Source organism: Danio aesculapii, chromosome 18 (assembly GCF_903798145.1).
Source record: "Danio aesculapii chromosome 18, fDanAes4.1, whole genome shotgun sequence".
Taxonomy (NCBI): Eukaryota; Metazoa; Chordata; class Actinopteri; order Cypriniformes; family Danionidae; genus Danio; species Danio aesculapii.
The window spans coordinates 32,148,141-32,163,957 of NC_079452.1; the positions used below are offsets into that span (position 1 = coordinate 32,148,141).

A 15,817-nucleotide genomic window follows, 5' to 3' on the forward strand; every position below is an offset into this window, starting at 1 on the left:
TTGTGATGGAGGTTTTTGATGAGGAGTGTTTTGTGTCCGTCAGGGTGCAGTTCCCAAAGGAAACGCCACTAAGGAATACATGGAGAGTCTGCAGCTGAAGCCTGGAGAAGTCATTTACAAGTGTCCAAAGTGCTGCAGCATTAAACCAGAGCGAGCACACCACTGCAGGTAACACCAACAGTTCACGAGTGTGTGTGTTTGTGCGTGTGTGTGTTTGTTTGTTTGTGTTGTGTGTGTTTGATTGTGTTTGTTTGACTGTTTGTGTGTGTTTGATTTTGTGTGTGTGTTTGTGTTGTGTTTGTTTGTTTGTTTGTGGGTGTGTGTATGTGTTTGTTTGCATGTTTAATTGTGCGTATTTGTGTGTGTGTTTGGTTGGTGTGTGTGTGTGTGTGTGTGTGTGTTGTGTTATGTTTGTGTTGTGCGTGTGTGTTTTGTGTGTTTTTTTGTTTGTTTGTTTGTTGTTGTTTTTTTTCGTGTGTTTGTGTTGTGTGTTATGTTTGTTGTGTCTGTGTTTGTGTTGTGTGTGTTCAGTTGTTTTGTGTTTGTTTGTTTTTGTTTGTTTGTGTTGTGTATTATGTTTGTGTTATGTGAGTGCGTGTGTGTTCGTTTGTTTGTTTTTGTAGGTTTGTGTTGTGTGTTATGTTTGTGTTATGTGAGTGCGTGTGTGTTCGTTTGTTTGTTTTTGTAGGTTTGTGTTGTGTGTCATGTTTGTGTTGCGTGTGTGTGTTTGTTTGTTTTTGTTTGTGTTGTGTGTCATGTTTGTGTGTTTGTTTGCTTTTGTGTGTTTTTGTATTGTTATGTTTGTGTTATGCTTGTGTTATGTGTGTGCGTGTGTGTTTGTTTGTTTTTTGTGTTTGTTTGTGTTATGTGTGTCCGTGTGTGTTTGATTGTTTTTTGTGTTTGTTTGTGTTATGTGTGTGCGTGTGTGTTTGATTGTTTTTTTTTTGTTTGTTTGTGTTATGTGTGTGCGTGTGTGTTTGTTTGTTTTTATTGTGTGTGTGTGCGTGTGAGCATGTGTTTTTGTTTGTTTGTTATGCGTGTTTGTTTGTGTGTGAAAAAAGCATTTTCTTTTGTTATGATTGGTCATTCCAGCAAATATTTATTTAAATATTGAATCAAAGTTCAGAAGTAAAGCATTGGTATTGTCTAAAAATGAATATAAACAAACATGGCTCCTCTTTTTATCATTTTATGCAAACAAAATGTTTCAAAAAGCAACATTACTAAAAACTTTATAATTGAAATGCAAATGTAAAACTGCTTCAAACCTAATAAAACTATTTCAAACTTAAAATGTGCAAACTTTAAGCTTCGTAAACTACTTCAAATCTATCCACCCATTAACAAACGATTTCAATAAACAACAAAAAATTATGTAATATTTCACATTTTTCAATTTTCAATCAAGTCATTTACATTTAGAGGCAAATTCAATCAAGTCATTTACATTTAGAGGCAAGTATCGAGCTGTGGTTGTCTTGTTTTGTAGCTGGTGTGATCTCTTCACCCGCTCTTGTTTGTTGTAGTATCTGTAAGAGATGCATCAGGAAGATGGATCATCACTGTCCTTGGGTCAACAACTGTGTGGGCGAAAACAATCAACGATTCTTTGTCCTCTTCACTGTAAGTCTGTCTCAAACTGCTGGTATTGCTTTTATAGGGTTTATGGTGAAACTCCTGAAATTCCTTTGCCTTGCTTTTCAAGATAAATTCTATTATGGATCACCTGCTGTTTAATTTATAAATACATCAGATGGGTACATAACATGTATGAGTGCATGATCTGAGAGCACATAATAATCTGAGTTTTATATCAGAGATGCAATTATTTGGTCTTAGATTGATCTTTGGTTCAGACTGCTTGACAGCTCTAATATCTATCTATCTATCTATCTATCTATCTATCTATCTATCTATCTATCTATCTATCTATCTATCTATCTATCTATCTATCTATCTATCTATCTATCTATCTATCTATCTATCTATCTATCTATCTATCTATCATCTATCTATCTATCTATCTATCTATCTATCTATCTATCTATCTATCTATCTATCTATCTATCGTTCTATCTATCGTTCTATCTATCGTTCTATCTATCTATCGTTCTATCGTTCGTTCTATTTATCGTTCGTTCTATTTATCGTTCTATCTATCACTCTATCGTTCGATCTATATCTATCGTTCGAGCTATCTATCGTTCGATCTATCTATCGTTCAATCTATCTATCGTTCAATCTATCTATCTATCTATCTATCTATCTATCTATCTATCTATCTATCTATCTATCTATCTATCTATCTATCTATCTATCTATCTATCTATCTATCTATCTATCTATCTATCTATCTATCTATCTATCTATCTATCTATCTATCTGTACGTCCATCCATCCATAGTTCTGTCTGTCGGCCATTTTACTACTATTTCGAAGTTGTGTAAACCCCTCCCTTCCATAACTCAGCTCTGCTCTTATTGGTCACCTGGCCAAGTTTGTTTTGATTTGGTCTTTCTGTATCTAATTCGTGTCTGAAATAAAACGCCCATTTTGTAGTTGTTTGTATTTATTTTAGCAGGTGTGGATTATGCAAATGTGTTATTTAGATTAGTTGTAGGCAAAACATTAAAAATATATAGCTATTCGTTAAGGGGATTTAAGAGCCGACTCTTTTTCTTTCTTTTGACACAGTATTTTTTTTTAAGATAAGTGGTCGCAAACAGTTGATATGGGCTAAATTTAAACAAACAAATTAAGTTAAACATTACTAAATTTAATTAGTTTCAATTCAGTCCAAATAAATTGTTTGCAACCACTTACCATTAAAAAACATAGTTAATCCAATGAATCACTTTTTTCAGTGTGTTTATCATGCACTTTTTATTAACATTTTCAGATGGTTTAGATTAAAGGACAGCTATGTTTTAAACCGCAGATAAGATATCTTTGAAGATCCATATGACCTGCTCTTTAATTATTATTATTATTTTTTTGTAAATGGTACAGGCATCAGTGTACAACCTTCATATTGAGGTTTTCACCATAACCAGAATTTCAAGTTTGTATTAAAATCATAATGTGACTGTGGTGTTTTTTTTTTGTCTTTCTCAGATGTATATAGCCTCCATTTCATTGCATGCGCTGTGTCTGAGTGGTTTCCACTTCTTCACCTGTGTCAAAGTCCAGTGGAATGGTGAGTAATAATAGACATCTGAAATTTGCACTCCATTAATAATTATATCATATACAAGTCAAGAGCGAGAGATTTAACATGCAGCTTCATTGCAGGGTTTTCCTTTTTGCTCTCCCTGAATCCACTTTGAGCTCAAGAAAATGCTTTATGAGAGTTTCTGAATTGTGTGCAGGATATGCACATTTTTTGTCTTACTTTGTTATCTGTAATATTGCTATTGTTTTGTCATACTATAATGTAACTATAAAACTATAGAGTGTGTGTGTCTATATTTAGGGCTGCACAATATATCGTTTTCATCATCAATATCTCAATGTGCAAATCTGCAATAGTCACATAATAGGATCTCATGCGATTTCAAATTAATTTAAACCATTTGAACTCACAAAGGTTTGGCACTTTAACAAAGAATCATTTATTCATTTTCCTTCGGCTTAGTTCCTTATTTATCAGGGGTCACCACAGCCGAATGAACCGCCAACTAATCCAGCATATGTTTTACGCATTACAGCCGCCAATACACTCATTCACACACACTTACTCATACACTACGGCCAATTTAGTTCATCCAATTTACCTATAGCGCATGTGTTTGGACTGTGGGGGAAACTGGAGCACGCCACGTGCCAAACCCACGCCAACATGGGGAGAACATGCAAACTCCACACAGAAATGCCAACTGGCCCAACCAGGACTCAAATCAGCGACCTTCTTGCTGTAAGGCGACAGTGCTAATCAATGAGCCACCGTGCTGCCTTAAAGATCAATTGTGTTTAATTAGTTATACAATGAAGTCTATACCATGCTATTTATCATTTGATTATTGGATTTATGTGCCTTAATATTGTTAGGCTCCACCAAAAACCATAAAGCACTGTTTATTTCATTTTTATCTTTGTTCTATTTTTGTCTGTGTTTGTATTTATTTTATTTTATTTTTATTTTTTATATTTTTATATATATATATATATATATATATATATATATATATATATATATATATATATATATATATATATATATATATATATATATATATATATATATATATATATAAATTTTTTTTTTTTTTTTTTTTTTTTTCATATATATATAATTTTGAAAAAATTTTGCAGACGCATTCCCCTACAAAATCATCCCAATCAATGTCAAGTTATACTCATATTGCAATATATATTGCAGAAAAACTAAATATTGCAATGTCAGCTTTTTCCAATATTGTGCAGCCCTATATAATACTTGTCCAATTAATCATTTAAATCATTAATATTTATAATTTTCTTTTAGAAATTTGCATGTCACTAATAGCATGTTATGCTTTTAATGCAGTGTTTTTAAAATTGTCTATACTATAATGAGGTTCTAATAAGTTCTAAGTGTTTTTTGACAATTTGTACTACTTACGTCTTCAAAAAGGCACTTTTTGTGATACTTTCTGGTGTGGTGTATGTTGTGCAGAGTGCAGTGATTTTTCTCCACCTGTGGCAGTGATGCTGCTGATTTTCCTGTGTCTGGAAGCACTGCTGTTTCTCACCTTCACTGCCGTCATGTTCGGCACTCAGATTCACTCCATCTGTAATGATGAGACGGTAAGTTGAGTTAAACTTCCAGAAGTTTTTTGACATGATGATTTCTATCATTACTTCTACTGGAATATAACTTTTTCTTAAACGCTTAAAAAACACTTAAGACCACAATATGCAAAGTTTCATTAAAGTATCAAAAAACCACCAGAACAGTGTTATATATTTTGCTGACTTATGTACTTCCATTATCCTAAAAGTTTTGAAGAGCAATTTTAACTAGTGAGATGGAGCGTGTGCTGTGTGTTCATGATAATGACATAATATCTTCATAATGTCTTCTTTTTATGTTCAACAAACGAAAGAAATGCTTATAAGCTTAGAACCACAAAAGTATCGTAAATAATGAGGAACTTTTCATATTTGGGTGAACTATCCCTTTAAATTGTATAATGACAATCCAACAGAAACTGAAGCCGGAAGACTTTCATAGTGTATTTTTTTATTTTATTTTTTTAATGGCTGATTTTTTTATTTATTTTCTTCCCCTGAACATTCTTCCAAATATCTTCTTTTGTGTTCAACCAAAGAAAGAAGTGCATAAAAGCTAAACACAAGGGTATCAGTAAATGATGAGGAACTTTTCATATTTGGGTGAACTATCCCTTTAAATTGTATGACAATCCAACTGAAACCTGAAGACGTTCATAGTATTTTTCTAATAGAAGTCAACGGTTGTTTTCCCCCATCAACATTCTTTTGAATATCGTATTTTGTGTTTAACAGACGAAAGAAATGCATAAAATGTTAGAACCACAAGAGCGTCACTAAATGATGATGAGATTTTTTTATTTTGGGGTGAACTAGTTCTTATAATTGTGTAACTCAGTTATGTAACTGACTACATAAACTAACTAATTATGTAACTATGCAACTACTTGTGAGAAATAACTATAAATAATAGGGCGACGCGGTGGCGCAGCAGGTAGTGCTGTCGCCTCACATCAAGAAAGGTCGCTGGTTCGAGCCTCGGCTGGGTCAGTTGGCGTTTCTGTGTGGAGTTTGCATGTTCTCCCTGCGTGGGTTTCCTCCCGGTGTTCCGGTTTCCCCCACAGTCCAAAGACGAGCGGTACAGGTGAATTGGGTAAGCTAAATTGACCGTAGTGTATGAGTGTGGATGAATGTGTATGGATGTTTCCCAGAGATGGGTTGCAACTGGAAGGGTATCCGGTGCGTAAAACATATGCTGGATAAGTTGGCGGTTCATTCCGTTGTGGTGACCCCTGATTAATAAAGGGGCTAATACGAAAAGAAAATAAATGAATGAACTATAACTAATTGCTCTTTTAAAGGAAAGTGTCCAACACTGGTCATCAGTGGCATCGCTAGACCCAATTTACTGGGGCATGTGCCCCAGAAAAAATCTCCAGCGCTCCAGTAAAGGCACTGAGATATGATTTACTTCATATGCAAGTGTATTTATTAAGAGTGGTAATTCCGAAATAAGACGTTATTATCTATGTGCAACCGAACCAACACTGGTGAAAGCAATGTGTTTAATTAAAAAACAAACTGACGCATCTCCGCATGTGCGCAGAGAACCCACGCGCCTCTCGCACGCGCTGCTCTTCTGCCGGTGCGAGTCCCGGTAGTTAACATGCACGCCAAAAAAGCAGGCTACTTGCTTGTCACGCGCCGCTCATGCATTGTAAAACCGGCTTAACAGCCTTTTTTGTTTAGCTAGTCGACAAAACTAAAGTTTAAACAATATGATGGTGATCTTACTAGTTTTTTTTGTATGAAGCAAAAAGGAGGGATGAGGAGCCAGGGAGGTAAGACTTAATAAACCTAATTCTCTGCCATGTGTCAAGTCTAAGACAGATAATTCCAAAACACATTTTTTTTTTGCATTTTAGTGAATTGCCTATAGAATTTCATACAAATGAAATTATTATTTATGCAAAAGATTTCTTAAATCATCTTAGCATCACTCCAGTTGTGTCTAAACGTTGTCTTCCAGTTACATTTAAGATTATTTAGAATAATAAATGTATAATAACAAGAATACTTTTATTTCTAATAAATATTTATTAAAATAAAAATATAGAGTGTGTATATACATATATATTTATTTATTTATTTATTAATAGGGGGGTGCCCCAGTAGAGCTTTATGTCTAGCAACGCCCCTGCTGGTCATTATACAATTTAAAGGGATACACTGTAAAATATACTGGGTTCAATTTGTGTTGAGACAACCAAGTTAACTTGTAAGTTTTACCAGTTTAAGTTAAGCACAAAACAATCAATTTGTCCTACAAAAAAACCTAAAGAATTGTGTTGCTTGAGCTTATTTTAAACATGTAGTTCGAACAAAGAACAGATGTCATTTTTTCGAGTGTGCATTAAAGAACCTTAAGAGTGTCGGTAAATGATTTAAAATTTGGGGTGAACTATCCCTTTAAATGGTATAATGACAATCCTCCGGAATCACACTTATTCTTATATTTATATCTCACACACAGGAGATCGAGAGGCTGAAGAATGAAAAGCCCACATGGGAGCGGCGGGTGCGATGGGATGGAATGAAGGCAGTTTTCGGCGGACCACCATCTCTGCTGTGGTTCAACCCCTTTGCTGGACTGCGTCTCCGTGTGCTGATGGTTCGAGCCCGCAGGAGTGGAGCCGAGTTTTCTGTTTGAGCCAAGAAAGCTGCCGTCTGCCTTCATGCCTACTTTTTCCCCTTCTCATAGGATACGGGACTCCTTGTTTAAGCAGGTCTGGAGGTAAAAACTGACGTGGCCCCTGGAACATTGAGGCTGCGTCTCGATACAGCATTATTACCTCGTAAGGCGGATCATACTCGTAATGCTCATCTCGTCTTTATGAACATTCACACTCATGGGTCTTTGATTTGCTTCGTAAGTGGACTATTTTTGTGGTTTTACGGAAAGGGTGTTAAAATTCGTTATCCAGCCTGAAGAAATGCATCATCTGTGTGATTTAAAGGTTATTATAAAAGAAATAGATTATAAACCAAACTGAGATTCGCAAAGGAATGTGTTTTTTGCCAAAAAATAATACATTTTTAAAATATGCTTCAGTTGGTAAATCTCACAAAAAGCTAAGAGGAAATGTTCGGATGGTTGTAAGTCACGTCAAAATCAAAAAGGAAAAAAAACACTATTATAATATATAGTTTTTAGGTTGTTTAGGTTGTTTAAAAGAAATAATTGTAATACACAAAGTTTATCTAGAAATTTATACGTGAAGTATTTATACATCATGATAGTATTCGTTGTATTTATTTAAATTATAATTACTTAATTAAAATAACTGCGTTTATATTTTTCACACTACAATAACAGGAATTTATTAAATTGCTTGATTGTAAATAAAAAAAAACAGAAAAAATGTCATAAATATAGCATTGTGGCGGGGAAGGAGTGGTCGAACGCCCCGCAACCGTGGAGAGCAGGAAAAGTTGGTCAAGCAGAGTTATAATTAACACCTGTTTCTTCTCAGTGATTGGGTCAGAGATGCTTTTTAAGCGAGAAAATGGCCAGTCGGGGGAGAGAGAGGAACTACCGATAGAGATGGCTGAAGTAAAACTGACGTTTCGAGATAGTGTCATTCTGAAATGCAAGTGTTTCGAAAGACTGCACCGAAGTATGATTTGAAACACCCAGGTCATGTGACTAATGTGATTCAAAACACCCAGGTCACGTGACTAAAGTAATTCAAAACACCCAGGTCATGTGACTAAAGTAATTCCAAACACCCAGGTCATGTGATTCCGAACACCCAGGTCACGTGACTTAGGTGATTCCGAACACCCAGGTCATGTGACTAAGGTGATTCCAAACACCCAAGTCACGTGACTGAGGTGATTCCGAACACCCAGGTCACGTGACTAAGGTGATTCAAAGCATCGGCCATTTCAGATGTGTTTTGAGGCCTGGTGAATCTGCGTTTGACTGACAGGGTTAGAAAAAATCTCTGTCACGTAGCCTTGTGGACCGTGCTTTTGAACCATAGACTGTAAAATATATGGACGTAGTATCCGTGATGTCACCCATAGGTTTCTGAACACTGCAAAAGAAGCTACAAGTAGGCGCGGCCAACCGCCGCCATTTTGTTCGCGCGTCATCGCTCCCACGGCGGGATACCAAACAAGGGAAAAGAGGCGGAGAGTGAGCTGAGCTACAGACACCTGCTGGCACTGTGCTTAGACCTGGCAGGCAGACTTTACTTTGGCAGAAACGCTTAATACTTTGCAATTGCAATTTGCTGTATTATGGAGCCAGGACTAGCGGAATTTTTGATAAATTGCAGTTTCAGTTACTTCCGTATTGGCTTCCCGAGGGAGAGTGGGAGGTTGCTGCTTGGTTTGAACAGAGCAACTCGTCTAAATTTCGAATCCTGACTTGCACAAATACTCTGAAATTATACCTTGATTTATTTTATTGATGTTACTTTTTATGACCAAAACAAGACATATTTATTCACAAAGTGTTTATTTGGTTGTCAGACCAATGCTAAAACAAAACACGTTACAAGAACAGAGCATTTAAAAACATCTATAGCTGCATCATCCTGGATTAGAACCCATTATCTCTGCATGCTAGTCAGGAACTCTCACCGCTCCACTAAATCAATTGGAACCTCAACTCTACATTGTGGGGTATAACACCTCAATTTCTTAACAGTTTCTTTGCTGAAGCTGTTCCAGAGCAATACATAAAAAATGACCTGTAGGTGTCACTGTAGAGACCTTCCGAAGCTTCGACACATTTGCTTCGACTGTTTCAGTGTTTTACTGAAAGCCTTGCTTTGGTCACCACTAGCCTAGAATGCACTGAGAGAGTGTTGAGTGTTTGATGCAAGAACAAAAACACTTTGCTTACCCGAATCGCCAACCCTGTCGTCGTCTTTTTCTCAGGTTTCAGCACCAGTGTAATAGTGTTAGTCAGTTAACAGTTAGTCTAACATGAAGGAAGAAGAAGAAGACAGGGTCAGCGATTCAGGTAAGCAAAGTGTTTATTTTGTTCTTGCATCAAATGCTCAACACTCTCGGTGCGTTCTTGGTAGGGCTGGGGGGATTTAAAATCAGTTCTGATATTTATTGACCAAACACCATTGTCAATATCGATAAAAAAAAAAAAAAGGTCAGTATTAAGGCATTAATTTTCTTCAAATGTGGCTGCTGAGCATGCACCTTTGAAGCAATGCCAATAAATTTAAAGTGTAAATTTGTCATTTCCAATGGAGGCGCGCAGCTTGACCGACACACACAATTTTTCAGGTACACCTTGTACATCGGAACTGTTTTAAAGTAGAACTAACCAATCTGCTTCACACTTTGTATGGAATATACACATTTACATTTAGTCATTTAGCAGACGCTTTTATCCAAAGCGACTTACAAATGAGGACAAGGAAGCAATTTTTACAGGTGTTTAATTTTCAGGTGTGTAAAGTCTAAGAAGCAAAGGGTTTTTTTTGTTTGTTTTTGAGAGAGAGTACAGTTAGTGGCATAGCCAGAGAGGCAGTTACAGATTAGGAAGAAAAGTGGAGAGATTTCAGTATAATGGCAAACTAATTACCTCAGACAAACACAGCACTTACAAACACTGCAACGCTTTTTACTTTTCTCCATAAACTTGCATCAGAGCTACAGCAGTGGTTTGTCCGTTTGTCATCATCTGAGAAAACGCTTGATGGTCACCTAGTTTTGAGATATGCTAGGGCAGCCCGAGCACAAAATCCATTGAACATGAAGGAAACCACATGCTCACACTTTTCACTTCAGGTCAGAATAACAACAAATGCGAAATTAAGTTCCGTATAGCAGCAGGGAGGAGATTGTAATTAAAAAAGTCTGGCTTTTTGGTTTCTTTTCTTGTGCATCCCAGCCACTAGCTTCCCATCTGAAAGATTTTTTAGCATAGGGGATATTATAGTCATTTAACTTTACAATTTATAATGTTGCAATATTTGCAGAATTTAAATAATGATGGTTGGTTCCTTATACGAAAACTCATATTTGATTATCATAATTAGTTTGACTATCATAAAATAGTTTGAGGTTTACTGTATCATTATTATTCACACCTTCATCATTGCACACGCTTCATAACATTTTATTTATTCTTTAACAAGTTTAAGAGTCTCTTTAACACTTGTGTTTATTTCATAATAAAGAGATCAGATATTTTAATTATTTTTGTTTTTGACTATTAAAACTATTTGCCTTAGTAATGTGGGTAACTTAAAATAAAGTGGTTAAATAACAAAAAATACTAATATTTCTAAATGTATTGTTAAAAAAATATTCAATAATTATCAATATTGAATGATCTGAAACGTATTGTGATAATTGTTTTTGTAATATTGCCCAGCCCTAGTACTCGGTGGCTCCTCTCTCCCCCCGACTGGCCTATCTTCTTGCTTAACAAGTCTCTCCGACTCGATCACTGAGAGGAAACAGGTGTTAATCATAACTCTGATTGACCTACTTTTCCAGCCGGTGGTCTCCTAACCCACTCTCCACGGTTGCAGGGTGTTCGACCACTCCTTCCCCACCACAAACATTTTAAATGTAAAATAAAAATCATTGTTTTCTAATAAATACTAATTGGTGTTTTACATTTTTGAACTATAAACTCGCATATATAAAAAGTCAGAGTTGTGATTATATAAACTCTCAGGAAAGATTTTCAAGATTTAAAGAAATGTAAGCTATAAAATTTCGTTTTTAAATCGCAATTTAGATTTTTGTTTGTTTGTTTGATTTTCTAAGAAATGCATGTTTGCCAACTAAGGGTGCTTTCACACCTAGACTTTTGTTTCAGAACCTGATGCGTTTCCCCAGTTAGCATAATTCGTTTGGCATATGTGAATCCAGCAATCGCGCTCTGATCCACGCCAAAACAATCAGTATGAGATTGTCTGAATGAGGTGGTCTCGGCTCGATTGAAACGAACTCTGGAACGGATCGATTGTAGTGAGAAAGCAATACGATCCGAACCAGGCAATATCACAGTGTATTATGGATAGGCAATAGGCATATTTGGCTATATGACGAGAGAACTATGAGTAGGGCAGGATGTCATTTCTACCGGTAAATTCAACACAATCTCACGGCAATTCGTAACTTTTTGATTTAGTGGCTAATTCGTATGAATTCGTACGATCTAATTCCTACATTTTCGTACGGTTTGCTCATCCACTAATGACGGTTGGGTTTAGGGGTGGGGTTAGGTGCCACGCCTCCTTTTTAAAATCGTACAATTTCGTATGACTAAACTCGTACGAATTAGCCTCTAAACTGACAAAACATAAAATACTTACGTTTTCTCATGAGATCAGGCTGGGTAAATTGTTTTTCCATGTCAAATACAAAAGTGAAAGCATGTTAACTATTATCGAAAGCTGTTTATTCGAACAGTAGTCTTGGTTTATCTGTTATTTCTCTCTATAATCTAAAACCTATAATACAGAAGCCTATATCCATGTATGAGAAAGTCTTACCTCTGATTTATATTTGGTGACGATATATGTCACCATTTAAAATTAAAGTGCAGCTTTTCGCTTATGATGTCTTATTGCTCATCGTCATAAATTTAAATAAGGATGCATGACAGCTGAGTGGGACTCTGCAAAATAAACCCTGAAACTCTGACCAATATGAGGAGAGTTTACTCACACGTGACTTGTTTTAACTCTTTTAGTCTGTTTAGAAACGTTGCCGTGTGAAAACGAACCAGGAATAAAGAGTAACAATTTTAATCCCTGTTTCAGAACAGAAGAATCCACAGGTGTGAAAGCACTCTTAGATTTACAAGATGCCAATCTGAGGAACTTCTGAGGAAAGACATTTGCATTTGCATCGATTTCTATAAGTAAAATATAGAGAGAGTTTATAACTCAAAGTTTATTATTTCCTTTTGATTTAAGTGTGAGATATGAGCCGGACACTTCCTTGTGAGATTTACCTGTGACTAATCCAGCTGCGTTATCTTTAGCACATTGGCTAAATGAAGTCATTTTAAGATCATCTTGTCTTCATGTATTGTAGAAATAATAATATTAATAATATATTATAATAATAATAATAGCCTCATTTAAAGAGCTTGAATGGATGATGTGACTCTGTCTTTATATATATAAATTCTTACATTGACCTTAGGCTGCTCTATGAGATAGACAAATCACATCATGGCATACATAATTAAAGTATGTCCTCCTGAGCCAGACACTCTAATTAACATGTAGATTAGTAATTAAATGCGTGGCAGTAAAACGAGGCGACGTGGATGCGGATCATCCATTTGTGCTGCACAATTCACTGAGGCTGACTATCATTTGTGTTTTCTACTGTGTTTCTCGTCTTCACTTTTATTGGTCTGCTTTTACCTTTCCCTTCCAGAACGGTTTCATGGTGACCACTAAGATAATCATATAAAGCTGGAACTCGTTGGGCTGGATCGACAATGTTGTGCAACTCGCTTTTTTTCTCTAAGAGAATCTCACAAAACCTGTTGAGGACATCCTTGAGTTCAAGTAAAAGATCATTTATTTAATTACATTTTGCGTAAAGACAGGATGACCAATATTATTAATAATATATATATATATATATAATTAAATATAATATTGGTCATCCTGTCTTTACGCAAAATGTAATTAAATAAATGATCTTTTACTTTGATATACTTTGATATATATATATATATATATATATATATATATATATATATATATATATATATATATATATATATATATATATATATATATATATATATATATTAGGATGATTCTAAGGGCCTACACATATTTGGGGCCCTCAGATACAGGGGCACCACTGGGGTGGGTGGGGCTTATGGGGGAGTTAGGACGAGGGTCCACACATTTGAAACTTATGAGTTTTCCTTTATATGCAGTCTTGCGTATAAATGAAATGACAACCCCAACCCCCCCTCCCTACCCCTTCATCCACGAAAGATTGCCTGTGCTGGCTAGCGGCGCCCCTACTGGTTAGAATCATAACTGCAAAATATTAACACACAAAAAAAAGTATGAATTTTGGGATTTATATATACAATTATAAACTACAAAATCCAGAACAAAAAAGTCTGGAAAGAATTACAAGAAATTCAGAATTGAATTTATATTTCATAATATATTTATATTAAATTTTTATCCCCTTATATTGCAAGACTGCATATAAAGGAAAACTTATAAGGTAAAAAATAAATAAATAAATATAGTGTTTTATATCTTGCAATTTCAAGTTTTAAACTTGCAAGTGTGAACAAAAATCAGATTTGGATTATAGAAATTGTTGAATGACACATAAACTTGCAAATAAAGTCACATTTCTGAGAAAAAAAGTTAGAAAATAATCTGATTATTGAATCTAATTCATATTAGATATCTAAATAAATGTCCTGTTTGTCATCAACAGGCTTTGTGAGACTTGCGCTTCTGTACGGTTAGAATTTTAGTTGTTTTTAATAAAAAAAAAAAAATCAATTAAAACTATATAAAAATAATGGCAGAACATGAGAATTCTATCACAGCACTAAAAAAAGACTCTTCAGATAGTTCTAGCTAGTTTTAAGAGGCTTTGACAACCACTCCAGTTTTACCAAGCAGAATAATGTTTAGTATACATGTACGTTTACAATGTTCATTTAAATACACAAAGATGCTTTAATTCTGGTATCGCTGCCATTCAAATATGTCCAGGACTAATATGGATAGATTGGAGTCATTCTGATCCAGAATAATCCTTTAAAAATGTGTTACTCTGCCACCTAATGGAAGTGTAAATCCAGCATTTTATTTATATTATTATGAGTAATGAATTCGTGTGCCAATAGTTTTTTGTTATGCATCGTTTATGTAATGAATTTTTTACACATTCCCCGTTCATCATCATCATTATTGATTATTATTGAGATTATCATACAAGCAGTGCAGACGGTTCATGCAGCGTAGCTCGGATTGGACAAAAACGGCTTGGCGTAATTTATTTTTTATTCTAAAGAGACGTTTCTGAAAGTCTACGAGTTATTTGTTTTCTGTAAAGGGAATTTGTACTATGCGCAAAACCCCTCGAGATCACCTTTTGAATCTGAAATGAGAAGATTTGCCTTTTATCAGCACATAAATAAGAATGTATCTCATGCTTTTTTATACCTTGTTTTGATCGGGTAGAGGAGGGACATTGTTTGCATTAGAATAATTAGGGTTTTTGCATTCTGTGCTATTATTACTACTGCAACAGTATTTGCCTGACCTAAACACTATTTTCCAGACATGTTTAAAACTCGTAATTCTAGATATTACTTGACTATAAAACTGACTGTAAAGGCTGGGAGACGTCTGACCTTCATTAACCCCAAATCTATAGCATTAGGGGTTCAACTATTGCAGACCTTTTGAAAAAATGTATTGGAGGTGATGATTCTGATATCATTTAAAAAACAAAACGCGCAAACTTTGACTTAACGTTCAATCTTTCCCCACTTTAGATCTTTAGTGCTGCAGATTTGTGCGAGCGGAAAACGGGTTGAAGTGGATTTGAGCAGTGTGAACTTGTTGGAAACAGGGTTTACAGCCACAGAAGCAAAGGATATGAAATTATGTCTGTAATAAATGGTGTAAACGAATATCATTCTGATACTTTCAGGTGTTATGATGTTCTTATGTAAAGTTCTTTTACATAATAAAGTCATTAGAATTAAAAGTCACCAAGCTTTCATTTGTTTAAAATGTTATTGCAATTTAAATGAGCTGTTTTATATTTTAAATGAAGCATTTCTGGGATGCAAGGCTGAGTTTTCAGCATCATTACATGCAGTCTTCCATTACCATAAAAAAATACATTTTATTAATGTATTATGTGCAGACCCACACGGAATCTGTGTGTGCGCAGAATTCTGCAGATTTCCAGCCCTTCGAGTCTATTTATTTACTTGTTTAAATATGTGTAAGTTTATATCTATTTAGTTTTTAAAGTTAATTTGATTTTATTTACAATGCAGTTTGTGAAGTAATATTTAGTTTAGTCGTTTACTTGATTTATC

General features: G+C 35.1%; 1 protein-coding gene across 1 annotated transcript in view; it reads left to right on the plus strand.

The window, feature by feature from the left end:
- Nucleotides 1–7,892, plus strand: part of zdhhc7 (zinc finger DHHC-type palmitoyltransferase 7) — a 16,778-nt gene extending 8,886 nt beyond the window's left edge. The window contains exons 4-8 of the mRNA XM_056478366.1: nucleotides 44–168; nucleotides 1,527–1,623; nucleotides 3,115–3,196; nucleotides 4,655–4,785; nucleotides 7,244–7,892. Of these exons, the coding sequence (XP_056334341.1) occupies nucleotides 44–168; nucleotides 1,527–1,623; nucleotides 3,115–3,196; nucleotides 4,655–4,785; nucleotides 7,244–7,420 (612 nt within the window). The 3' untranslated portion in view covers nucleotides 7,421–7,892. The remainder of the gene's footprint in view (nucleotides 1–43; nucleotides 169–1,526; nucleotides 1,624–3,114; nucleotides 3,197–4,654; nucleotides 4,786–7,243) is intronic.
- The last annotated feature ends 7,925 nt before the right edge of the window (nucleotides 7,893–15,817 follow it).